We start from the raw sequence: 26690 nt of genomic DNA, 5'->3' as shown, positions 1-26690 counted from the left end.
AATAAATGTATCATTCTCGTGCGAAGCCGGGGCCGGTCGTTACTAAGACATAAACAGAAAATATACTACTTTCAGGAATTATAATAACAATATTTCTACGTTGTGTTTTTCCCAAATACTGTATAATAGGTACTTATACTTACTTATATCCGTACATACTAGCCTCGTGGTCTTTAGAATCTCACTAGTGGTGACAGTAATACATACACACACGCACAGACACAGATACTCATAAATACCTACATCTACTTCCTGTACATTATTTTCATATCTATTTACTTTATTTTTTTGTATCCTACAACGAATAGTGCATAGACACCTATTATCTTTGTATTCTGCGTCTAGTCTAAGATTATTAAATGTAATCCGGGAGAGGTGGTGCTTCCTGCCTTCATACAATTTTTACTAGTACGGAGGAATCGTTTCCTACCCTATTCTTATGTACAACCAAAGACATTTGTAACTCCGTATAAACGGATAAGGTCTAAGAAAAAAACGTAACTCAAAGCCATTGAGAAAAAGGTACGGTGGCCTAGATGGCGTTACACCTTTGGGGAACGCTCGGCTAGATGGCGCTAATATTAATATTTGACATTTTAACACATATCAAGCTAACAATATGGGCCAAATTGTCAAAACTGAGGTTCAAAAGTTTTAAGCTTGTGTCGAGAGATGGCAGTCTATGCAGTGTGATTACACATTTTACTTTGACAGTAACTCTCTATAATACTCGATCCTCTTTGGTACAACATACCCACAGTTATAATAATTTACAAAGGAAATATATAAATTGAATTAAGTTGAATATATGTACATGCCTCGCCGTGAAAAGGGCTTGTCAGCTTCGTATCCCTATCCAGCCTCGGTATGCTCGGCCGTCATAATACTCAGCCGGCAACCCCTTACTTCCGGCATCTGCAGTAATGTACTAAATAGAACATCATACGTGAATCTAGAAGGTAACTCTTCTATCAATGTGCTCGGGTCCGTTAAATGGGTAATATAGCGGTACAATATAAGGCAGGTACAGTTTACCTGTTGCGAGCATTTCGTAGTAGATAGCTAAGAGACCGCTGCGTGTTGCGGCTTACGGTAAAAGCATAATTACTCTAACGGCGCGCGAACTATTAAATAGTGAAGGAAGCCTGCTACAGCGGATGCATTGACTCGCTAACTAGCGGCATTCCACAAGCTGCCGCGGTTTAACTTGATGTTCTTGATCTTACAACAACAAGGAAACTGCTTTAATAAATTCTTATTGTTTTCATCCAATTATTATGTTTTTTAAGAGCATAATTTAATCATATTATATGACTAGTTTGCCTGTTTTCATGGAAAACTAAAGATTAATAATATTAGTTCTTCACGGCTAAGTAAAATATAAATAGCACAAATTTTTAATACACGTGGTTCATTGAATATCGAACGGCAAGAATTGTACTTAAATTTAAAGAGTGTATTGGTTATATATTGGAATGTATTTTTAGGAATTTCGTACATTAGCAATCTTGATTTTCGACGTAGTCTTTCGGAATCTTGTACTTTGGATATTTGATTTTCGAAATTGTGCTACGAACCCCGTAGCCCCGTAACCCCGAATTGTGCGTAGCCGAATGCACAAACGCTGATGAAACGCTCAGGATAATATCTCTTTCGTAGCTATCTATCTCTATCGCTCTTGCGTATTGGCGCGACAGACCTACACTACATTTCTGCGGCGTTTCGGTGGCGTTTCACGTCGCAGAAATGCCATTCTGCTACTATTATACTTAGGACATGCATATTTTACAGAATAAAATAACCCTCAATCGTATCGTGTAACATACATGCACTCGATGGACGCTGTTTGTTAAGCAAAGAGTTTGCGATGGGTGTTTACCCACTCTTTTCACTTGGCTTTTAAAAACCCATCTAAATCGAACATTGTTGTCTCAAATTGCAACGTAGGTACCCTTTAAACCGTCCCGGAACTATGCGAGTACAACCTACCTATTCGAAATAAGAAAAATGTCTAAAAAGAAATACTACTGATATTATTTTATAATAAATACATAAATAACAATTTCTTTTATATTTACTTAACACCGCCTTTTATTTGCAAAATTATAATCTAACACAAGTAGCAGTAGCATCTCGGCCGGCAATATACATAACATTTTTTTTAATACTTACTCGTAAAATATAGCTCACATCTATTCTACCTATAGAGTATCTAATAATGCAGTCTACATATCACAATATTCCGCTCTTGCGATGGAACTTACCTACATATTTAATTGTATTTGTTCATTTTAACACTTCATTACCTATTGCCGTCTGTCTTGGGGACTGATCTTGTTATTTTGGACTACTTCACAATTAGTTTGATAATTATCACACAATAAAATTATAGGTCAACCTGCTGCTATAAAGGTTACCTAAAAAAATCGTCAAATTAATCTAAAAAAAAATCGTTTTTGCGTATACCTAACAAATCTTCTCGTTGTTAAGAAAACAAAAGCCTATGATAACAAGAAAATTAACACATAAAAGCACAACATATTATCTCGACAAAAGCCTGCGCCCCGAAGGGGTGAACCCAACATGAGTAGCATTTATGTCAAAAACTACGACACGTTTGACACGCCTGGTCGCTCTCCTCCTACGTTGAATACAAATACAGGGTGTTATTTTATTAACTGACAATATTTTAGGGGTATGACGCTATGTAAAAAAATAATAGAACATCAAATATTGTCTCGTTAAATGTCACCCGGACTTTACCAGTTTCATTCTGTCTCAAACTACGAGGCGAGTTGTACGAGCGGTTGTTTATTCTAATGCAATTGGTTAGAATCCACTATTTAGAAAAAAATTGGATAAATATGGGTAAAAATAATGTACTCTTTTTGTTGTATTGTGTTCAGTATCAACTAAGTATTGATAACATTGATCACTTTCTTAAATATTGCTGGTAATAAAATATTACGTCCCTTATAACTTAAGGAACGCTTAAAAAAGGTTTTCCGTCATACGAGGCTTCTATCGTACGACGTGTCTCTGAGGGACTGATAGAAAACATTTTGCGCCACGATGTTTACCGTTATTCGACACGTAAAGTCTTATTTTAGCCTGTCAGTCATAATGAAATAAAAATAAGGAATTATTCAATTGCGATCTCTTTTTCGTAAAACGTTTAGAGCAATGCTAAGCAAAGATATCATGGAAGAGTTTTTTGTAAGAGAAGTATTAGAGGCAATCTAGGAGGCCGATGCTGATGGTAGTAAGCGATTACTGCCACCCATGGACCTATCAAAACCACAAGGTTAATAGAAAGAAATGTTATGTACTCACACGAGTACGCATTCACTGAAACTTGAATAATCAGTTGTACGCAAAGAGTAGTGGTTGTACGTTTTCTAAAATAGTACATTACGATACAAGTGCGTAAAAAAGGAAGTTCGAAACGAGTGGCGATAAATTAAAACACGACCGAAGGGAGTGTTTTAAATCGACACGAGTTACGAATTTCCTTTTCGCACGTGTATCGTACGACGTTTTTCAGGACAGATCAGCCTCCGAAGTTTCGACCTGGCATATAATGAACCACTTCTCGAACTAGTGCGTAAAAAAACGACCATCTGTACTGAAAACAAAATATAAAAGCTGGTTACGTATTTGTGTTTATCCGCCGTATATACAGAGTGGGGCCTGTAACAAAGGCGAAGAATTGAACTGTAGGCTATTCTCCTTATACTGATCAACATTTGTTCAGTGACTTTTAAAAATTATGAAGTCTTTAAATTTTTAATTTTTCATACAAAATAAATATTAGCTTCAATGTACGCCATTATTGTTGTCATTAACGTTGTCTGTCACACTTTAGACTTAACAGAATTCGCAATACATTACCTCTTAGAAAAAACTTTCAAGGGTGATAAAAATCAAAATACAAGTTATTTTTAAAAGTCGCCGAACAAATGTTGATCAGTAGGAAGGAGAATAGCCTAGAGTTCAATTCTTCGCCTTTGTTACAGGCCCTACTCTGTATAAAGGCGTAGATATATCGAACCCGATGTTAGGATGCGGCGTCTAAGGTGCTTTCACACGATTTCCGCTAAAATTGCGGCAATAGATAGGTCGGATCGCATTATCCCGCTGCGGCGAGGAAGCCAGTCCGACGCCGAGTTTTCATTTTCCCTTCAAAGCGTCATTTATATTAAATTGCAATTCCATTTTCCCCGACGCAAGATGAACGAATTGCTAACCGGATCAAATGAGTCAGTAAATCCACTTATACCATGTACTGTGGCTTTATAGAGAGACTCCTAACTAAAATTAGGAAGTTAGTATTTAGTAAGTTTTGTTTAGGTAATGTTAAAGGAATCCTTAAATATGAGTTTATTTTTATATACAGGCAAGCGTATTGTCCCAGAGCTGTAAGAACCTCTTTTTGACACATGACAGCGTCCACAAAAAGTAAACTCGCGCAACCTAATGAAATTATAAATAAAATCCTGTAATAATATTTAAAAAAATCAAGTACTTAAAAACAATATTTCGCTTACTTTAAACATAATCTAACACATCGTCACTATTTTTAAAAAATCTCGTATCTCACGCTGTTCCTCAAAGTTAAAACGCAGTAAGTCTATATGCATTCCGTACATACTTACTACAATTTTCTTTTCATTGACAGACGAAGATACAAGTTTTTTTAAAAGTAGTGACGACATGTTACATTTTTGCGGATCTTCGTTAGTGAGTATTTTACGATATTAATTTATCACGCAGGATTTACTTATTATGTCATTTATCATTCATTTTGATTTGATTTTTATAAACTAGTGCTGTGGCAGAGTCTGTCATTTCGATTCAAATGATATTTCAGTAAGTTGATAGAAATCGTATATTTGTTTAAGCGCCTCCTTGTACATAGGGCCTAATCGATTCAACCAATTCGAAATTAATCGTTAGATTTGGCAAACGATAAGTCTTAGCCAGATCGCAACATACTTCAAAACAAATGTGTCAAAAATTGAACTACAGATCCGGGATAATAGTGTAATGATCCATAATTAATGTTACAAATGGGAAAGTGTGTGTCTGTCTGCAAAAAAGAGCAACCAATTGACGTGATTTTTTTAGGAGGAGATAGTTGAAAGGATGGAGCGTGACATAGGCTACTTTTTGTCTCTTTCTAACCCCACACTTTCGTAAAATGGGGGGTGGAAGTTTGTAAGGAGATTTCGCTATTTTCGGATGTAATGCGAGCGAAGCCGCGGGTAAAAGCCTAGTTGATTATACGAATAATAATAAAACAACTGGCCCCGTCTCGACCAAACAAAGCGATCGCCGCTGGCTCTGTCGCGCCAATACGCAAGCGCGATAGAGATAGATATCTACTCGCTTCGTTTCGTGAGCGTTTCGTGAGCGATTGTGCCATTCGGCTAGCCACCCTGGTCTCGACCAACATCTTAAGAGACTCTCGCTAGTGGATGGATCGCCGGTGATCTTGGACACGGCGCGGATAGTCCGACGGTTCCTCTCTCTGCAGCCCTAACCACCGGCAGCTTTGGCGCTCCCCCGCTGCTGGCGGCACCCTAGGTTAGGTTTTTTATAATGTGTTTATATGTTTTATATTGTTTTGTAAGTGTTTTATTTTTATTTTACTTTTATACTCATATTGTACAAAACCTAACTTAAGAAGGAAGATAAATAAAAAAACAACTGCTATCTTGTGCATTACATTTTCAGAATGCATCGATGATTTACTTTTATATATTTTCGACTTTAAATATTGACTCGATTGATTATATTAACTCGGGAACAGCAGCTTTTCATAAATATTCGACTACCTACTGCTTGTACAATTAAATTTATATTCTTCTTATGTTCATCCATACTATAATAATATTATAAATGGGAAAGTGTGTATGTCTGTTTGTTTGTCCGTCCTTCACGGCAAAACGGAGCGACAAATTCTCGTGATTTTTTAAGTGGGGATAGTTGAAAGGATAGAGAGTGACATAGGCTACTTTTTGTCTCTTTCTAACGCGAGCGAAGCCGCAGGCAAAATCTAGTAGTGTAATAAACCGTTTATGCCGTAATATTTATATGATTTATTTATTATGGAAAGCCTACATCATTTAATACATGCCCACTTGCACCAACCACTTAGGGTTAGTGGGTTGTCAACTGTCAAATTCCATATAAAATGGTGGGTTAACCCTAGGGTTCACCCTCCATTTTCGTTGGTGCAACTGGCCCTTATTATGAACATAAAATTATAAATTGAAACATTCAATTTTTTATGGTCTAATTTACATACATTCATACTATAACTTAACTAATCAATAAGTACTTATTGTGTTTACATAACTTAGTTATACTTAAATTTGTTTTTTTTTTATCATGCAGAAACGTCTGCGCGCGATATTACATATTTTTAAATTAAAGGAAAAATTCACACCTCCGGCAGGACTCGAACCTGCGACCTCTGGCCTTGCCGGATTTCTGACTTACTTGGCTCTTGCTTGCTTTGCTTGACTTATACTTTTGATTAAAATATCAATCAATATGTCTATAGGAATTATGATATTATTATTAGTCCTACACGATAATAAAATATTGTTTGATTGATTAGATAACACTGACATTTTATTAATTGGTTATTACAAAGTGGCTCAATTATCAACGCACAATGATAATTAACTACGAGGTCCAGTCCGAGGTCTTAACGCAAGTACGTTCTCCTCATAAATCATAGCTTCATTTAATAGCAATTAAAATACGCTAAAAGAAATGGATCTTTTTGTTCAATTCTTCTCAAATGAAAACGTTTTCTGAATAAACAATGGCGCGGACCAACGGAAATATTCAGCGAAATCTTCTATTTGGGACAATTTCATTAGCATTTTTACGGGTTTCCGTGTTGTTCAACTCAATATGCTATATGTCTAGTTGTAGTATTATTTTGTATAAGTAATTAAAAATTAAGACAATAATCACTACCAGACATATTATTGCTGAAAAACACAACAATCTAAATAAAAACTAATTTGTTAAAGAGAAACACAAAAAAATAGGAAAAAAACTTTAGATGCCATTTTCTCAAAATGGTTGGCGTGTGGGTTGACACATTTTTGCTTATCAGCATCCATATATGTCAAGGAGCTTGCTGGATGAGATATACTGGCTAACCCTTTGCACAGTAATAAATACTGTCAGTCGTTCTCAGTTGATAGGTAGCTCATAGACCCTAATTACTTATTCCATATAACATGACGACTACATTTATATTTGAGGATTCATAGTGGGAATTCAAATTTGAAGTGTGTACCGATAATGAGCTGGCAATGTATTCTTTATAATTAATACAAGTAATCAACCGAATGGGCAAACTTAAATATTTGTCACAGTTTCAGTAAAATTCTACGTCGAAAGGTAGGAAACACTTTTGAGATGTTGGTAGATTACAAAAGTAACCATAAAACTACCGGTCGGACAAAGAAAAATAAAAATTGTGTGATCGAATTAACACGTTCACTGCGGAGCCGGATTTTGTGAACTCGCTCTCAGTGCGTTACAACCCATGAGAGTCCTGTATTGAGCTTTCTCTCTGTGCGGTACAAGTCAATTACAGCTTGTAAGGAGGACCTTTACCAGATACACATTTATTAAATTTTATTGAAACATTGTTTATTCTAATAACTAATCTACACAATACTGTCTTCGCCGAAGTTGATGACTGTTCGTTTAGATTTTATAGACGAATTAATTAACAGGTCAAAATTGACTTGTACCGCACAGCCAGAACTGGCACAGGTAAAAATGTCGATGATTTAGTAGTGATGAGGAAAATAAACGAACTAATATATCGATCCAATTCTTACTTTCTTTACCTTAAATGTAACCAGATTTTTATATACAACCAAAAATTTTAACTATTTTGCATCAAGCAATTTAAGCTTTTTACAATATATTTTTACGTAATAATATTTAGCAAAATTGTAAGCGTTTTGCGTATAAAAGCGTTATATTTTGTTGAACGAATTTCATTTAAAACAATCGAAACACATTTTTTTACCAAAAAATAATGTGTGAATTGATAATATGGTAACAACACTAATGTATTTTGCCCTTTGCTCTAGTGCTATACAAGGTCGTGTGTAACAGGTCATATAGGCCCTGTTCCGCACTGAATAACAAAAGTTTAAGTCTGGTGCGAACAGGACATACGTGACCTGTTTATTAATTTACATGCTGTCAAATAAATTTGTAAAATGACAAATATAAATGTATACTTGACTATATAAAAATAATAAAATATCAAAACGTTATGGGCTTCGCACCAGGGTAAAGTTGCGCATTTCTGTCGCCGCACCAGGGGGAAGTCTAGAACAGGGTCAGAATGACCTGTTTCGCAGTGAACGTGTTAAGAGGATTTTTCAAGGTCTCGTGGTTCGATCTATCGAACTAGACGAACTTTTAAAATCCCATTACTCCGATAGTAGGACTGACAGGATTTGAAAAGTCCTTATAGTCCGATCAATCGAGCCAACAGGAAAAAAAATCTTATTCCGATTGGTCGGACTAGTCAATCGGACCATGCGACCTAAGGGGGTTATCAGTCTTTGGCACTTTTGGCACACACGCTGACAGCAAAATATTTTGAATAATATTTAATATGCTATGTTTATGTACTATCAGCTGCAAAAGTGCATGGCGAATTCATTCATAATTTCTCCATGCAATTTTGCAGCTCACTGTACTTGCGTAATGTTTAGTTTAGTTAGACAAAGAGTGCAAGAAAAATAGGTAACTATTGGAAAATGCGTCAAATGGACGAAAACTAGCACAGTAATCCTATTTGTTTCCTTCCTCAAATCCTTTTTCAATGTTACAATCTAAATAAATACAACACTAAGTAATGTCCTATCTACTAAATTCTTAATTGTATGAAACTCCATTATCCGCGACGATGTCTAGTTATGAAGTTTTTCGCAAAGGGACTTAGTCAAGAAAGCACTCATTTCCGTGCTCTAATTGACACAGTTACTTAGAAACTTCTTTAAACGAGCGAACGAAAACACTTAAGAAAAAAGAGGTAGCGATACTTAGATGCATATATTCATAGGGATACAAACAGAACAATTTCTAAGAAACAGATACCGCTGCTTTTTGGGTTCTGGTGAAAGGTACTTGCAAAATTTTTGTGAATTGAATGCGCGAAGGTTGCGAACATTTAATGTAAATCTTTGATTATTTGATGGAAATACAAATGGATATAGGTACGTATACCGTTTCCTCAATTCCTCCTGAATCCGATATCAAAAATTTGACTTAAAAACTCAATATGCTTAACAACATAACAAAGAGAACAAATCTCCTAACATAAGCTACGCGTCGTTGAGGAGTTCCATTGTGATCATCATCAACAGTTCCACTGCACCAAATGTCATTGTTCTGAACATAAATGCATGCTGTTCTTATAAAAAAAACAAAGTCATTATAAGTGTGTCGTTCGGTTTGAGGGCTTCCGTTCTGATCAGCATCAGCAGTTCCACTGTATTTTTCATGCCACTTCAGTCAACGTCAGTACCTATTTGTACTGAGACCGACTGGAATAGCATGCCACTTTCGTGCGTTTCCGTGCAAATACGGTGAAAAACAATACAATACAAATCCACTTTATTGCATAACCTCAGAAATGTACATACAAACAAAAAACATTATGCACTACACCTGTAAATCATAAATATTAATATGTGTATCATAAATATTCTTGCTGTTTGTTGATTGCTTCCTTAAATATATGCTAAGAGGCGGTGTTTAGTTTCGATATTAATTTACTTTAACTTACTTGTACAAATAATATGCTATGTTCCTCCCACTTTCATATTTGTATATTTTTACCCCGTTTGTATTAGGTACATGCCTCTGCGTTTTCTACCGTATATAAATCCGACGAGTTTACATAGGTTTATCTATTAAGCGATTCCTCTTTGGATTTGCCCAAAATGTTTATTCCCCGTGTAAATAACGAAAATATTGATTTATTATATTTTTTGGGTTAGAGCGGCTATAGGTATGTTCAATACTCCATACTGGTTAGAAGACAGAACTAAAATACTTTCTCAGAGCGAGGCTATATATCAAACTGTGACGTATATTAGCAATGTAATATCATATGAAGATATCGCAAGCTTATATTATTTCACTGCTTTTATTCGTATGACACGGCGATCCGCTACATTTGTGGGTGGCTCATAAATCACGGCGCGGAGAGGCAGCAGCGGTGGTTGTGTAAACATCCGCACAGCTATAGGTAAAAGTGCGCACCATACGCTCTCAGTCACCGATACACCCGATTGATGGATCGCTCTGTATCCAGTTTACATTGCTGATGTCATAATATCAAAGGTCGTATTAACTGTTTATGGCGTTAGGTAATTAAGTAATTACCTCACCAATCGCGCCCCGATATAATTATATTCGTATATATGATTACTATACGAACTAGTAATTAATTAGGCATTCCCCCGAAGTGAGTGGCTAAACTGAAAGTGTCGCACAGTCGAATTAAATCGACGAAAGTCGAGGAAATGAAACTTTGAAGGGTCATTAATTTTATTTTTCAAGTTTCCACTGATAGCTAATAAATAACTCTCGAATTTGTCATTTCAATAACTTTTACCCTAATCAGTTTTCCCATCAATATAATTTCCACTTTTGAATTGAAATAGCTTGAATTAACTGTGAGATAATAAGCTTCGAATCATTAACTCCGTCATTTCATAGCGGTTGGCTTTTCGAAAGCCGATAATCCGGCTTTTTGTAGACGACAGCAGAAATTCTCATAGAACATTATCCGCATCTCAGATATGAATGAACGGGCTTGACTCTGTAAAGTTAGCCTTAGAATCTTACTTAGCTTTTGTACGTTTCGCTACGAGAACGGAATCGAAGTTCGGTAGCTCTCTTAGCCGATATTAAACTCTTGAGTCGTATTAAATTATTGTCAGACTGGAATGGAATTGATCACTTAAATATAGCACTCGGGGCAACTTTGTCACTTACATAATATAATACTTCATCGCTAACTCTGATGATCGTAACATTTATTTTAGAAGAACAAATATTTTAAATGGCTACGATGCTCGACTGGCTGTTACAGTTTATTTTAGTAACTTTAAAAGGTATTTTATATATTATTATAAAGGTTTAGTGATAGGCACTTAGCTAATTGTGCTTGTGCTATGTCTATTTCAATTACAAATTGACAATAAAAACTAAGATCGAATTCTCTTGTTACAGGAGAGAAGATGAAAAATGCACGAAGAAGTGATCAATGACAGCATGTCCCCGCCGCGAGCGATGACCGGGCGCGGCGCGCGCGTCTGGCCGGGCGCGGCGGCGGCGGCGGCGGCGGATGGGCCCGGTCACGGCGCGACGCACCATCCACCTGCTAAACCACGTTTTATACAAAATTACACGCTTATTAGGCTATACCTACTCTCTTTACGGGTGATATCATACTTATATCAAAACGCCTCCCTCTCGCGAGCGCGGACGAACATTAATTCAAAGCGTCCGCTAGTCAAATTAAAAGATTTTGTATATTCCTTAAGAACTAGGACAATTATTTCCGATGTTAAGTCGTTATTAGTCGAGAAAATAGTGCAATTATTCGTTGTTGCCAAGTGTGTGTGCGTGGCGCGGAGTCGATGGAGGCAGGGGGGGCGGAGTAGAGGCGGACGAGCGCGGGCGCTGGTGCTGTGGCTGAGCGTGTTGAGTGCGTGCGAGGGGCGGCGGGACAACGACCTGCACATCGGGGGCATCTTCCCGATGGAGGGCGAGGGCGGCTGGCAGGGCGGGCAGGCCTGCATGCCGGCCGCCGAGCTGGCGCTGGCCGACGTCAACGCGCGCTCCGACCTGCTCTCCGGCTTCAAGCTACTGCTGCACAGCAACGACAGCAAGGTAAGCCATAACTCTCATCGCACCATTCAATCATACATTCATATTATGATCAGAATAGCTCACAATGTAAACATATGTCACATAGCATTTGAAAATGTTATAAAATACTGTGTGTAAGAAATGTCAAGGTACTGAAAGAAATACATACTTAACCCCTTATTCATAACGTTCACTAAAGTTATCAAGCCGATAAAGTTCGTTTGTCCCTTTCCCTATTGTATGTACTGATGTGATAGAAAAGGACAAACGAACTTTATCGGCTTGATAACTTTAGTGAACGTTTATTAATAAGGGGATTAGTATATACTTAACGAGTAACAAAATACAGTACATAGGTAAGTTAAGTATGCGATTTGAAAAGCTCGAAAACACCTTTTTCTTGTTAGTAAGATTTCAATAGTTCTATGACCATCATACAACTGCTACGTACTTTCTTTTCCAATTCTCTTTCCAGTGCAGATCTGTAATAATACCTTCAATATTATATTTTATTCGCGCGACGACTACTTATTGGTAAAATTCAAATGAGGTCCCCAAAGCGTTTCCTACTGTTATATAACTTTTATACAAGCTTCGTGGGATCTCCATAGAGAAAAGCATCTAATATTCATGAGTAGGTACATAGTTTTCGTTATGTTATTTCATTATAAAAGAACTAATAGGTAAGGTACAGCGGGACAATTTTGACTGGTGGCAAATTCAACTGATCAATTTTTTTTCCATGTTCACAATATTTGCACACTGAGAGAAATTTGCATTGTGAATTTAACAAGTTCGACTTGTTGCGGTTTATCCGTTTGAATCAGCCAAACGTATGTTTAAAACAATATGTGTCAGGTTGTTTTTATAAAATCGACTTGTTGATTCAAATATATTGCCGATTCAAATGACAAGTAGCTTGTTGTTTGAACCAAAGAGCACGTAGGCGCTATTTTAACCAAAAAACTTGTTGAACGAACATGAAAACGGGTTGTATTTTCTCTCAGTGCATTATTAATTAGAGTGTCCACTGGTTATATAAGGCACGTGTGTTCAGTGAATACTTACATGTGGAACTCAACTTAATAGTGTAATAGGGATAGGGATTTGCCCCGCTGTACCTCATGCTAGTTTAACAATAAAATACATAGATATTTCTCCCAAGTAGAAATATAACAATACTTTGGTCCTGTAGTCATTTATTTTTTAATTCAAACTTGCCATGAAATTTAAGTCAAGACTTCACTTCGTTATTAATTTGTGTTAAATTAAGAAATATGAAGCCCTATTAGAATTTTGTTACTGAGAAGTGTCTGTATAAAGTGTACTTAAATTTTCGTTTACTGTAACGGTTGTAAGTCTTCGGTGCCGATAATTAAAAGTGTTGAATCCGGTTTCAAATTTAATGGATTAGCCATTAAATTTGAAACCGGATCCAGCTGAGTTTCTCTAGCGGTAATTAACAAAAAGGACGCCGCCCCGAGGCTCGCGCGGCAAGGCGGGCCATAAATCCAAATGATCATAGGCCTACGATATTGCATCGCAGAGGCTGAGCCTGACGTTCGATTCAATTATTGAGAACGGAAGAAAATTTTATTGGATAGATTTTCTGAGCCGGCAGAAGGTAATTTTCCATTTTATCGATTTAAATTCACGGAGAACTCGACGACTCCATCGCTTTGGTGCGATTATTCGTCCATAATCGACTTAGATTTTATTAAAGAAAATTTATTTTAAGGAGTGTGATTCAATCAACAACTTTTTATCAGCAATTGGCAGCAGGTATTTGACCAAATTCGATTGCTTCTAGCGATTATTCTAGGTATCAATGAAGGAGCTTTTCATTTATGTATTCAGTTTTCCTTTGCGGTATAATAGTGTCCATTTTGAATATTGCTACCTATTATATTTTTTGGTGTCTTTAAACTTTACCGCATGAAATATACATTTTAGAGGGATATGAGCGAAATGTTTTCTAGGAGAATTTAGAGCAATGATTCGCTTGCACAAAAAGAAATAGGATCCTTCTGTGGAAGCACGTAGTGGCTGTCACAGCGAGTTATTTCTGTGCCACCTCCCGCGACGAGTATTAGGTACTGCACAAGGAAAACGTACAAAGACGCATTGTATGCAGTAAAATCGATGGGAAAAAACTACAAATACAGTGTTTGGATACCGCACGAACTTGATAGAGATCAACTAAACCGCCGTGCCGATATCTGCATACAACTTTTGTCTTTTCGCCGCACATTAAACTGGTTGGACCATATTTAAAAATATTTTAAGCGGGTTACTCACGTATTAAGTCGATATAGCGTTCGACATGTTTCGGCTCAATTTCGAGAGCCTTTCTCAAGAGTAGCGACACCCCGCCTTTACATGTCGAGAGCGCGACGCATACTGCGGGCGCTTGCTCGGTGCGCGCGGCTGCTGAGGACAGGCGCAGGGGGGGTCGGCGGCGCGGGCGACGTCACCGTGGCGAGATCGGAGCTACCCACTATGTTACTTTTGTCAAAAGCAGGATTGCACACAACACTTATTACGTCACTTGTTAAGGGTGCGTTTACACTGGGGACCGACGTAGTGCCTAGAACTGTTTTCCAACTTGGTGGCACCGACCAACCACTGTCACGATTGAAATTAGGATGACGACTAATTTCTATAGCTTCCCGTATTTTCCGCTGAACGAAGAACTTTTCTCGCGCCAGTACGGTTACCCTATCAAATCTTACATAGTGCGTCGTGTCCGAATCCAATACGTGTTCTGTCACCGCAGAGCTGTGGGTGTCCCGGCCCTTCATACTACGTATGTGTTCAGAAAGCCTTGTCGAGATGTTCCGGCCGGTCTCTCCAATGTATGACTTCCCACAGGAACACGGGATCCTGTTTTAAAATGTTCCCGGGGTGTACAGGATCCCGTGTTCCTGTGGGAAGTCATACATTGGAGAGACCGGCCGGAACATCTCGACAAGGCTTTCTGAACACATACGTAGTATGAAGGGCCGGGACACCCACAGCTCTGCGGTGACAGAACACGTATTGGATTCGGACACGACGCACTATGTAAGATTTGATAGGGTAACCGTACTGGCGCGAGAAAAGTTCTTCGTTCAGCGGAAAATACGGGAAGCTATAGAAATTAGTCGTCATCCTAATTTCAATCGTGACAGTGGTTGGTCGGTGCCACCAAGTTGGAAAACAGTTCTAGGCACTACGTCGGTCCCCAGTGTAAACGCACCCTTAACAAGTGACGTAATAAGTGTTGTGTGCAATCCTGCTTTTGACAAAAGTAACATAGTGGGTAGCTCCGATCTCGCCACGGTGACGTCGCCCGCGCCGCCGACCCCCCCTGCGCCTGTCCTCAGCAGCCGCGCGCACCGAGCAAGCGCCCGCAGTATGCGTCGCGCTCTCGACATGTAAAGGCGGGGTGTCGCTACTCTTGAGAAAGGCTCTCGAAATTGAGCCGAAACATGTCGAACGCTATATCGACTTAATACGTGAGTAACCCGCTTAAAATATTTTTAAATATGTATGAGTCTCACGGGAGTTTTATAGTTAAAATTGGTTGGACCATCTTATCACTGGAGATGAAAAATGGATCTTATATATAAATCACACATGCAAACGTCAGTGGCTAGCTCCAAACGAAAAAGGAATAGAGGCACCAAAAACAGAGTCTCACCCGAAAAAAGTTATGCTGTCTGTTTGGTGGGATATTCATGGTATTATTCACTGGGAACTCCTACCAAGTGGAATGACTGTTACCGCATCAGTATACTGTAATCAGCTTGAAAATTTAAACCAAAAAATCTGTCAGAATCGTCCACAGCATGCTAAAGTTTTTTTCTTACACGACAATGCTCGCCCACACATTGCAAAAGTGACTCGGCTAAAGCTATTGGAGCTAGGTTGGAAAGTGATACCTCATCCACCGTACTCTCCAGACTTGGCACCTACGGATTACGCATTGTTCAGATCGCTAAGCAATGCCTTGATTGAAAAAAAGTTCGATGATCAAGCCCATCTACGACAGTACATAGCTGAGTTTTTTGAATCTAAACCTAAGAACTTCTTCGCCGATACTATTCATTCTTTACCAGAACGATGGAGACAAGTAGTAGATAACGAAGGCCGTTATATTTTTGATAAATGATTAAAATAATAAATTAAATAAAAATTACAATATTGGTTATGATTCGCTCATTACTTTCTTACCAACCCAATATAAAATAGCTTTGATTTAATTCAGAGCTAATCCTAAAAGGATTTAATGTAAGTAGCAAATTGATACGCTTTTACGTTAATATTTCGTACAGGCAATAGCCTGAAGAAAATCATTAAATTTGTAATTTGCTACCAAAAGAAAAATCTAGAAAAGAAAACATGAAAGGAAGATTAGATTGGATCGTTGCTTTATGCTCTGAAAAATACCACTGCTTCGCGAGCTAAACATTTCTTGTTATCACTACGTACTTATATTTAAACCTTGAATGTTGCCCTTTAATATAAAGACCTACCTATGAAGAAAAAATACGTCGTATAATTACATGACCAAAAGAAGACTTCACGTTTGCATTTTAAAAAACCGTTTATTACTTAAGTATATAATTTATTTTACCCAAGATGTTAATTGGTAATGAATAAAGTTCAATTAAGAGAAAGAATAAATCATGGGTACAATACTTATTTACTACAATTACATTCACATTACATTACATTCGGCATTCGCATTTACTATTCACTCACGTGTATTATTTGTTTAATAATAAAATAGCTGGTTTTATATACAGTGCGATATAAAATACCTATTTTATAGAAAATAAAACATGGCATTTTCCACGTATCTGATCTGTAAAATTTTTGTATCTATCAAAATAACTTAAACGTGGTAATCATTTGTATGGAAATTGTGTAGTTTCATTTTATATCACATTGTACCAGTAGATATGTACATAGTTTTAAGAATCTTGCCATACCTTTAACAGGGTGCCATGTGTTCATATTAAAATAGTATTTTATACAATCGTGATATAATACAAAGCTTTTCAGTCGAGTACCATGTTTAGGCCACGAAGCTTGCTGAGTGGCCTAATAGTAAGGTAAGAGAGTGAAAAGCTTAATTATATCACTATTGTATACAATACTTTTTCTACGAGTCATCATCTTCATCATCAATGGACAGAAATATCATCATTCATGTAAGTTAAAATTAATAGCGTCGTTCACCGTTGTATCAACATCGAATTACCTAACAACCAATTGTTTGTAATAACCGTCTCTGATTGGCCGATAACGCGACAGATAAAAAAAATGTGTTTCAAATGCAGAAAAATTTGCCAGGTATCGCAAATTAGTATAGAAATTGTACGAGTATGAAATTCTATTTTTGAAATTATTACAGTTAACTAAAAGTCAACTATAATGAGATTATTATAGTTGAGTTGGAACTGCCATAGAGTATATAACACTGAAAAGTTAGCACTTATAGTTTAGTCTGTGGTGTCCTAATTGACAGATTACAGTCGACGAGTAGAAAATAATATTATTGTTACATTCTGTAAAGCCTGACAACAGTGTCGCTACAAACCGCTTTCATATGGCAATAATACGCCGACGTCATATGCAATGGGGACAGCGTGTAGGTACTGGTTTCCCGTTAAAATTTATAGAAAATTAAAACATGGCTTTAGAGAATCAAAATTTAATAAGCAAGGTTTTAAGACTCGCTACTTCTTTTCGCACAGCCTAAAATCCATGAATCTTAAATGCCTAAAATGCCTGACTCGAAGTTATCGAGGTTTACTTATTTTGCATGGGACCTTGTTCTGTACTGGTGGCAGTTATGGAATGGCATCATGAATTTCTATAAATATTTTTGACCGCAGAGCTACAGATACCTTAAATAAGAACAAAAAATATATTAGGCTAAACGCGAAACCAACTAATCAATACAGGAGAACCGCACTATAAACAGAACTGTCAGTGCCGGACGTGTCAACAACCGGTTTCAGAACATTCGTATCGAAATGCTGTGAAATCCTTCATCCTCTTTTTTGTACGTAATTTATCACGTTCAGTATAATTATTTTCACTTTTATTATTATTATTTTGGGCAAAATGCGATGAAACCGTTAGAAAATTTAAAATATTTAGTTCTTGTTTACATCACTGACATTCGATGACTTTCGACGACGGGTGTCAAATAGTAATCCTTGCCAGTAAAAGAAATTAGTTCAGCTAAAAATCCGCAACGCAGCGAGGGTCAAAAAAAACTTGTCAGGCTATATGATTTATGATTTAGATACTAGAGTTAAGCCAGCCGAAAATATGCCAAAGTATTTCATTACACGCTATAATAACTAAATGTCAAAAAAAAGTGTAGCTAAAAAGTAACTGTATAAAATTACAAAAAGGAGTACCTCTTTGTCGCCCTTTTTCAGTGGGTACTAAAGTTAAGCCAGCCGAAAATATGCCAAAGTATTTCATTACACGCCACAATAACTCGATAAAATACCAAATTAATCTGCGGCCGTATTCGCGCAATCGACCACATTAACATCATTCCCGGGCATTAATGCTTTTGTGACAATCGCTCAACGGACTGTATAAAATTACAAAGCGTTCATGATAACTCGTATTTTTCTTACCGAGATAAAATGGAACCTACTTGCAGGGACACGAAAAGGAAGCAGGAAGGAAGCATTAATTTTCTTGTTACAGTGGGTTTCGTAATATCTCTATATCTTATGTCTCTATATCTCTCTATATATTGATTATCACTCGCCGTATGGCGACCAATAATATATCGTCTTTGCGGGTTTTTGCCAAGAGGATGTATAGAAGCGGTAAAAAGAAATATGTAGGTACTTCAATAATAAAATTTAATTTTTCATCGCTTGCTTATATTATAATACTTCTAAAATATGTAGTGAGAAGAAAATAAAATTATTGAAAACATTTAAAAAATAGTTAGGTACTCCGTAGAAACATAGAAATAATTTATTATTGGCCGGTGTTGTACCCACATAGCCCATTGTACTATTGCATTAATGTTTTGTCTCTGTTTGTCAGTGCGAGCCGGGGCTGGGTGCAAGCGTGATGTACAACCTGCTGTACAACCCGCCACAAAAGTTGCTGCTGCTGGCGGGCTGTTCCACCGTCTGCACCACCGTCGCTGAAGCTGCCAAGATGTGGAACCTCATGGTTGTAAGTAACGATCTTTTTTCAGTAATTATGTCCATTTCACGTTCTTGCTCCATTAAAGCCCCATTTAAATGGTGCGTGAACTCGCATGGGATTTTATCTATTATAGGCGGTTCACACATTGACGACGCGTCTCGTTACGAGACGCGGAGCGACGGACTCGCATGCGGGGAAAACGCACCAACTTCCGAGTTTTTTACGCACTTCCGTCCGGAGTTGATTTGCGCGACGCCCCGCGTGAGCCGCGTGCCTTTCGTCTCGCGTTCATTTCACATTCGAACGTTAAAACGATACAGGAAGGGTCAATTCTCCATGCAAACGCTCTCGACTATTTGCTCCCTGGTTTTTGAAGATAGAGCAATAATTTTTACAAACACAGATTATTATTATTTTCATCTGTGTCGGACCGTTTTGATTTTTTTGATAGGTAGGTACTCTTATTTTTAAAGACGCTAAAGCCCATCAAAAATTATTAAATGGTATTCAAAATTGGTAACAATAGGTGTGGGGGATATCCCACAGGTCTAACAGTTGCATCTATAGCACAAGGAAACCAAGAAAGTGTACACTAGGAATTTATTCAATGTTTACATGAGAACTGTTATTGACCGACTGACTTACAAAACGTGAACAAACATATAAAAGAATCGTTGCTATACCAAATACAAAATATGACGGTATTCCTTCTACATACTGTGGCCTCTTAATTCTATCGAATATCTCATTATCATTATATTCAATACCCCCCCCCCCCTTAACGTGCATATTCAAAATAAATTGTAACACAATAAAACATTCAAACCTAAAGTGATATCAAAAAACAACTACTTATTAATAACATAATTGTTAAGAAAAAAAACCGCCGCCTTTGGGGTTTTGGTGAAAGCTACTTGCGAATGTTGGATTATGTAGAAATGTGTAGGTATTTTTTTAAACTGCTTTTAATGCTTTAATTATTTGATGGCAACAAAAACCAATATACGTATACCGTTAAGGTTTGAAGAGTTTCCTCAATTCCTCATGAATCCGATTATAAGAAATCGAAGCTTGACAAAATTTGACTTGAAAAGTCAATATGCTTAACAAATATAAATAAATAAATGTTACTGTTCTGAACTTAAATGCATGCTGTTCTTATAAAAATACCAAAGTCACTATAAGTGTACCGTTCAGATTTGAGGAGTTCGGTTCTGACCATCATCTGCAGTTTCACTGCACCAAATGTCACTATTCTGGACGTAAGTGCATGCTGTTCTTATAAAAATACCAACGTCACTATAAGCGTGCCGTTCAGATTTGAGGAGTTCCGTTCTGACCATCATCAGGAGTTCCACTGCACCAAATGTCACTGTTCTGGACGTAAGTGCATGCTGTTCTTATAAAAATACCAAAGTCACTATAAGCAATGCTTATAGATTTATATATATGCTTATTAAGCATGCCGTTCAGATTTGAGGAGTTCCGTTCTGACCATCATCAGCAGTTCCACTGCACCAAATGTCACTGTTCCGTACGTAAATGCATGCTGTTCCTTTAAAAACACAAAAATCGCCATATGTATGCCTTTCAGATTCGAGGAGTTCCCTCAATTTCTCCAGGATCCCATCATCAGAACTGGGTTCTGAGAAAAATGGGACCAATCTGTATGCATATCTGTATGCAGTTCTTGCAATTTATGAATTTGAATAACAATGTAAAAATATAAAATATACACGATCGATCTATTTTTTTAGATGTTATAAACGCTGACGCAGCAACACATGTTTTCCAAGTGTAATTAATTTTATTTTTAATACCTATTTATGTACATGTTCTCATGATTTTAATTTGTTTACATTAAATTGTGTATTAAACTAGGACATTATCTCTTTGCCCGAGATACAGGATTATTTTCCTAGTTCGGGCGCACGTAACACTGCACGTACTATACTATATACATTCAATAAAAAAAAAATAATTCAAAATCGGTCCAGTAACGACGGAGATATCGAGGAACAAACATTAAAAAAAACAGACGAATAGAGAACCATCTTCTTTTGAGAGATTTGAGGCGGCGGTTAAAAATGTAAACAATTAACAAGCAATGCCCAAACCGCGCATGCACGTATAATGCTTTTCTCTAGGCAAAGCCTTCGTTAATATGTCGGCGAGCATTGAGTCGGTCGGTAAGTACTTTAACTCAATACTCTTATTGTCTTTTAATACACTTCGCACAAAGTGATACTTTATATCAATGTGCTTGGACCGAGAATGAAACATAGGATCGTTCGCGAGACAAATCGCCCCCTGATTATCTACATGTAAAGATAATGGTGCAAACTTACGTAACCCAATTTCAGTAAGCAAACTGTTCAGGTATATAGATTCCTTCATTGCCGATGCCAAGCTTATATACTCCGATTGACAAGATGAAGTGCTCACACATCTCTGTTTTTCTGATCTCCAGCTTAAACAACCAGCTCCTAACATGAAAACATAACCAGAATAAGAACGCCTATCTATCAAACAACCTCCCTAATCAGCATCCGAATAACCATGCAATGGTTTACCTGTCTTTTTGTAAATAAGTCCATATGCTTCAGGTATCTCAAGACACGCTTTGCTGCATTCCAACATTCCTCGTTAGGGCAATCCAGGAATTGACTCAATACAGCCACCGTATTCGTAATATCAGGTCTCGTTCCCGTAGAAAGGTACATCAACGAACCTATAATTTCGCGATATGGGTATTGTTCACGCGCACTGCACTTATTCACCGGTTTTTCTATCTTTTGCTTAAATTCCATAGGCGTAGATATCGGTTTACATTAAATTTAATTAATAAATCGTCAATATATTTTCGTTGTGACAATTTTATTCCATTGTCACATCTGTCAAGCTCTATGCCTAACATATACATCGCAATGCCATAATCTTTCAATTCAAACTTTTCGGCCAGTTCCTTTTTGAAATTTTCGATGCATTCACCTCTTTGCGATGCGACGAGTATGTCATCCACATAAATTAATACAAAGAGTCAAGTTTGCGAGTCTATATATTATTTTTATAATAAAGGCATGGCTCATTTAATGACGCTTGCAATCCCATGCACTTCAGCTGTTCATCCAGTCTGATGTTCCACTGTCTACCAGCTTATTTAAGGCCGTATACGTACAGCGACCTCTAGAGTTTGCATACATTGCCTATCCCTTTATGCCTTTATTTATTCATTTATTCGAGAAAGTAACAGTCATTTAAAAATAAATTTTCATTTTTTTTTTATTTAATAATTTTTAATTAAGACCTGGTGTCTCCTAATTTTATATATATAAATTGCAGTCCAAAAATCGACAAAAAACATAAGTAAGTACTTAATACAAAGTTAAGAAATATACTAATCCATAAGTACCTACTAACCATTCACGATTATTACTGGCGCGTACAAAAAATCCAAAAATAAATTTATAGACGTCGATATCTATTGTGCCTTCTGCACTATCGCTCTAAAATCCCGTCCGGACCTGCGGAGCTCGGTGTGCCATACCCTGCGGCACGCAACGCGACTCCGTCCAAACGTGCGAGTCGTCGTGCGTCTCGCTGGCTCGTGCGTCGCGCCGGCGCCAGTGTGCCGTACCGGGCGTTTTTTCTAGATACAAAATCAAAATTCTACATACAAAGTTAAAAAACTCATCAACGGACCTCGCTGCGAGATGCGGAGCAGTGTGTGAAGGGCCATTAGATACCTTGTGGACTATGGAGGTTGCATTCAATTTAGCAAAACGATCAGGTAATGAAACTTGCATGCCAGATCTCGTACCGATGACTTCCAGCTCTTGAACAAACAAAAAATACACAGTAGAGTTGGTCAAAATTATGTTTGCCGAAACTTGCAGAAACTAAGTAATTAGATATTGAATATGCCAATGCTCGGGCGTACCTATATCTCGAGTAGAGGGGGTTTTAATCAAAGTGCATACCGGATTAATCCACTCGCAAGGTCGATCATTAGTCCGGCTGTCTTGCACGCACTTGACTGTCACTATGATAAAGTAGGTAGTAGTGGGGCCATTAGGTTTGACAGCGACTAATAGCTTATCAAATGGTTGGTTCACAAATTCAAAGAATTTTGGCTTTAACTTCAAAGCAAAAGGTATATTTGGAATAAGAAAAAATCTAAATTAATTAATGTTGGGTAAGAAAGTTTCTATAATTTAATGCCGAGTAATTTTCTGCTGTAACCCTTGTATTTTTTAAGATATTCAATATCTGAAATTAAATAGTTTAAAATAAAATGTCTGCTTCAAACAGACAATGTTCCTATGTATAATTAAAATTAGTATATACTTATGTTGTGTTCCTACTTAAACCACCTTAAACCAACGGTGTATTGTGCCAGCTAAATACTCATATCTTGGAAACGGATACTTTGCTGCTGTATCGCTTTTATTGATAATTTGTGCAATAAAGTTTAAATAAAAAAAAAATTTAAAAAAAAATTTAAACTGTTTATTTCAGTCATTTTTTAATTTGTACAAACAAAACTCTTAATCTATTATTATTTAGATTCTAATTGAGTTAGGTCTAATTGAGATCATGCATTACATTACAGTTTCAAAGTTAGTATTATAATAATATACTTATATTTTAACTACATTTATGTCAATTCATAGATTAGGTAGATTAGGTATAAATAAATATGTGTATAATGACACATTGTCGTAAACATTTTGGTTTTCGAATATGATATACTTAGGCCACTTGCACCAACCACTTAATTCAGGGTTAGTGGGCTGTCAACTGTCAAATTCCTTATAAAATGGTGGTGCCCATTTTCGTTGGTGCAAGTGGCCCTTAGCTAATTAAATACGCCTAAGTAGTGAGCCTCTTGAGTTGCCAACTTGTTAGCATAGAAGTGTTGACTACCCATTACCAAGGCCTGTAAATTATACCCTCGCTGACGTTGTTGATGAAAATCCTCGATTCGTATGGAATAATCCTCTCGTAAATATCTCTGCATATCTGTGCCAACAACATTGATCCTAAACAAACCTCTAAGCCCGCCTCGCGACGAGGGTGCGGCGGATCGCCAACGTGTTATTGGCGGGACTCGGCGCGAAGCCGATGTAAGGATCGGTAAGCCAAAATAAATAATTCTTTGTAAACATTTATATTTTTATTTGTAATGTTATACCTTACCAAACAAATCGTATTTATGCTGCCAGATTGCAAAAAAGTAGGTACCTATTCCCATTAACGGCTAGCGGTGCCATGCGGCATCGCTTTTCCTGTGCTTAGTATTTCGCTGTCTAAGGTTACAATTATTGAAAAACTAAATAGATTTTTGATGAATTAGATACCTAAGGGTACCAGTTATCACTATAACAACATATGTTGTAGCAATTTGGATTATATCTACTAATTTCGAGTACCCAAAAATATACTTAGTATCTAAAAATGGGCAAATTCTTCATGTTCGGTCTGAGGAAAATGGTCAAAAATGGTTTTATTTCTAGTAAAGTATAATTTAAATGCATTTTATTCTATTTTGGTATATATTATTGATCCGATGGTACTCAAAAACTATTAAATTTTAATTTCACTTTCCGTGTATAGCACGGCAAAATTTGCCGATGCCGTACGGCATCAGTAGCCGAGTATGTTGTCTTTTCAAATGATATAATATTACGTATACTATGGTTTAATTCCTCTTATGTTTTAGCGTTTTGATTACAGTTTTAGACTATTATTGACATTATTGTCCTATTTCAACATATCTAGTGAAATTGCTTCAAGAAAAGAAAGGTTTTGAGTTATAACATCTATGTTGGTCCTCTTGCCCATACAGTATATCAAGGTTCAACCCACTTGGTCATAAATTAATTTCTAACAACACTGGTTGAGATTAAGATAGGATGATGGCGTGGTAGGATGATGCTTTTTACAGCTAAGAAATCTCATCAATTTAATTAAAAGCTTCATATAGTATAACCTTACACCGGAGCTTCATATACCTCGTTTTTAGCCATCATAGAACAATTAGGATGTCAATGCTAGATTGTGATGAAGATTTTGGTCACTTAATGGTTACTAATAATATACAGATACATTCAGACTGTTTCATAAACGGTTTAGAACAAAATTAGTGAGATCAATATAAAGCAGTTGGCTATGTCTGGAATCTACCTAAACAATCAGTCATTTTCTGGTACCATGCGCTGAGGGTGTACCTCCTAGATGGGTCTTATAATAGTGTAAAAAACAATCCAGATAACGTAGTTGCCAGTACGATTTAGGCCTTTATCCTTAATGTACGTAAAACTTACAAGTTACATAAATATTTAAAAAATAACAACTTGTAATTGTTGACACGGTACAAGGCTAGAGGTGCCATACTTTAAATTTTAACTTTCGGTCTCTGAAACAAAGGTAAATACCAATTTAAATTTTGCTCCGAATAAGTAATATCGATTTCTCTTAAAATTAAATTATGCTAGCCCCGATGCAGTGCACTTCGTATATACATAAATATTTTTTCTTAACATGGATTCTGCAAAATAATCTTATATATAAAAGTACCTACATGACTTTTATAAGAGTTTTATAAATGTACCTACACTTACTATAAAGCTATTAAAGTACCACCTAGGTACCGCATATTTACGTCAAGGGGGTAGTGTGTTGTCACAAGTGAACAATGCACGCATTGGCCGATCCCTTTTATTTATTTCTTTGTGATAGAACGGCGGCGCCGCTCCGAGGAGTCATGCAATTTGCCCCGCCATTGTGTTAGAGGCTGCTGGGATACTGTGTCTAAAAACGTGAATAAAACATGCTTGTCAGCCTTTCTAGTGCCGATGACGGAGTTTTGTGAACTGAGCGAAATTGTCAGAGAATATTTAGCACGATTTACCTGCGTCCACTGGCAATAGAATATTTATGTACAAACCTACCTTTGTACAAATATGTAGGTAGGTAACGACATGTTACACGAGCCTGAGAATGCTGACGAATCATTGCCTCATTGGCATCAAAATCCCTTTGATTGACGCCAAGCGCGCTTAGTCTGGTCGACACTTGGACAATACAAAACGTACGACTGGCATCGAATAACAATTCAAATGATATTAGTGTATCACCTACTAGTGTTGGTGTGAGGTTGTTGATATTTACTCATCGTAAACACCCATAAACTGCTGACAATGTTTTAGGAGAACCACCTGAGACATTATATTGATTTCAGCACATATTCCCAACATCAAACTGGGGGCCGATTTTTGAGTCTCACTGTCACTAAAATACCGGTTGAAAATGGTGAATTGCCTATTATTTTCAGTGACAATTTTCTGAATTCGAACGCCGTAAGACTCAAAAATCGGCCCCCTGGATCTGAAATATTCCCTTAAATATTTTATTTGTGTAACTTTTTTATTGTTAACAAGTGCAAATTTACAAACATAAAATTACTAAATCTAAAAGTATAATAAAATTACAGGGGGTTTGGTAAAAAATACTTAAAAATAACTTAACTATATGTATGTGCACATTAATCGCGCGGAGTGGATAGGTTT

General features: G+C 37.0%; 1 protein-coding gene across 2 annotated transcripts in view; it reads left to right on the top strand.

Moving 5' to 3' along the window:
- The first annotated feature begins 11313 nt into the window (after nt 1-11313).
- Nucleotides 11314-26690, top strand: part of LOC125241697 (gamma-aminobutyric acid type B receptor subunit 1) — an 80784-nt gene continuing 65407 nt past the window's right edge. For both annotated transcript variants that reach the window (XM_048150294.1, XM_048150293.1), the window contains exons 1-2: nt 11314-11961; nt 19012-19146. In XM_048150294.1, the coding sequence (XP_048006251.1) occupies nt 11314-11961; nt 19012-19146 (783 nt within the window). The remainder of the gene's footprint in view (nt 11962-19011; nt 19147-26690) is intronic.

Source organism: Leguminivora glycinivorella, chromosome Z (assembly GCF_023078275.1).
Source record: "Leguminivora glycinivorella isolate SPB_JAAS2020 chromosome Z, LegGlyc_1.1, whole genome shotgun sequence".
NCBI classification, from domain to species: Eukaryota; Metazoa; Arthropoda; class Insecta; order Lepidoptera; family Tortricidae; genus Leguminivora; species Leguminivora glycinivorella.
This window is presented reverse-complemented; position numbering and strand designations above follow the sequence as displayed.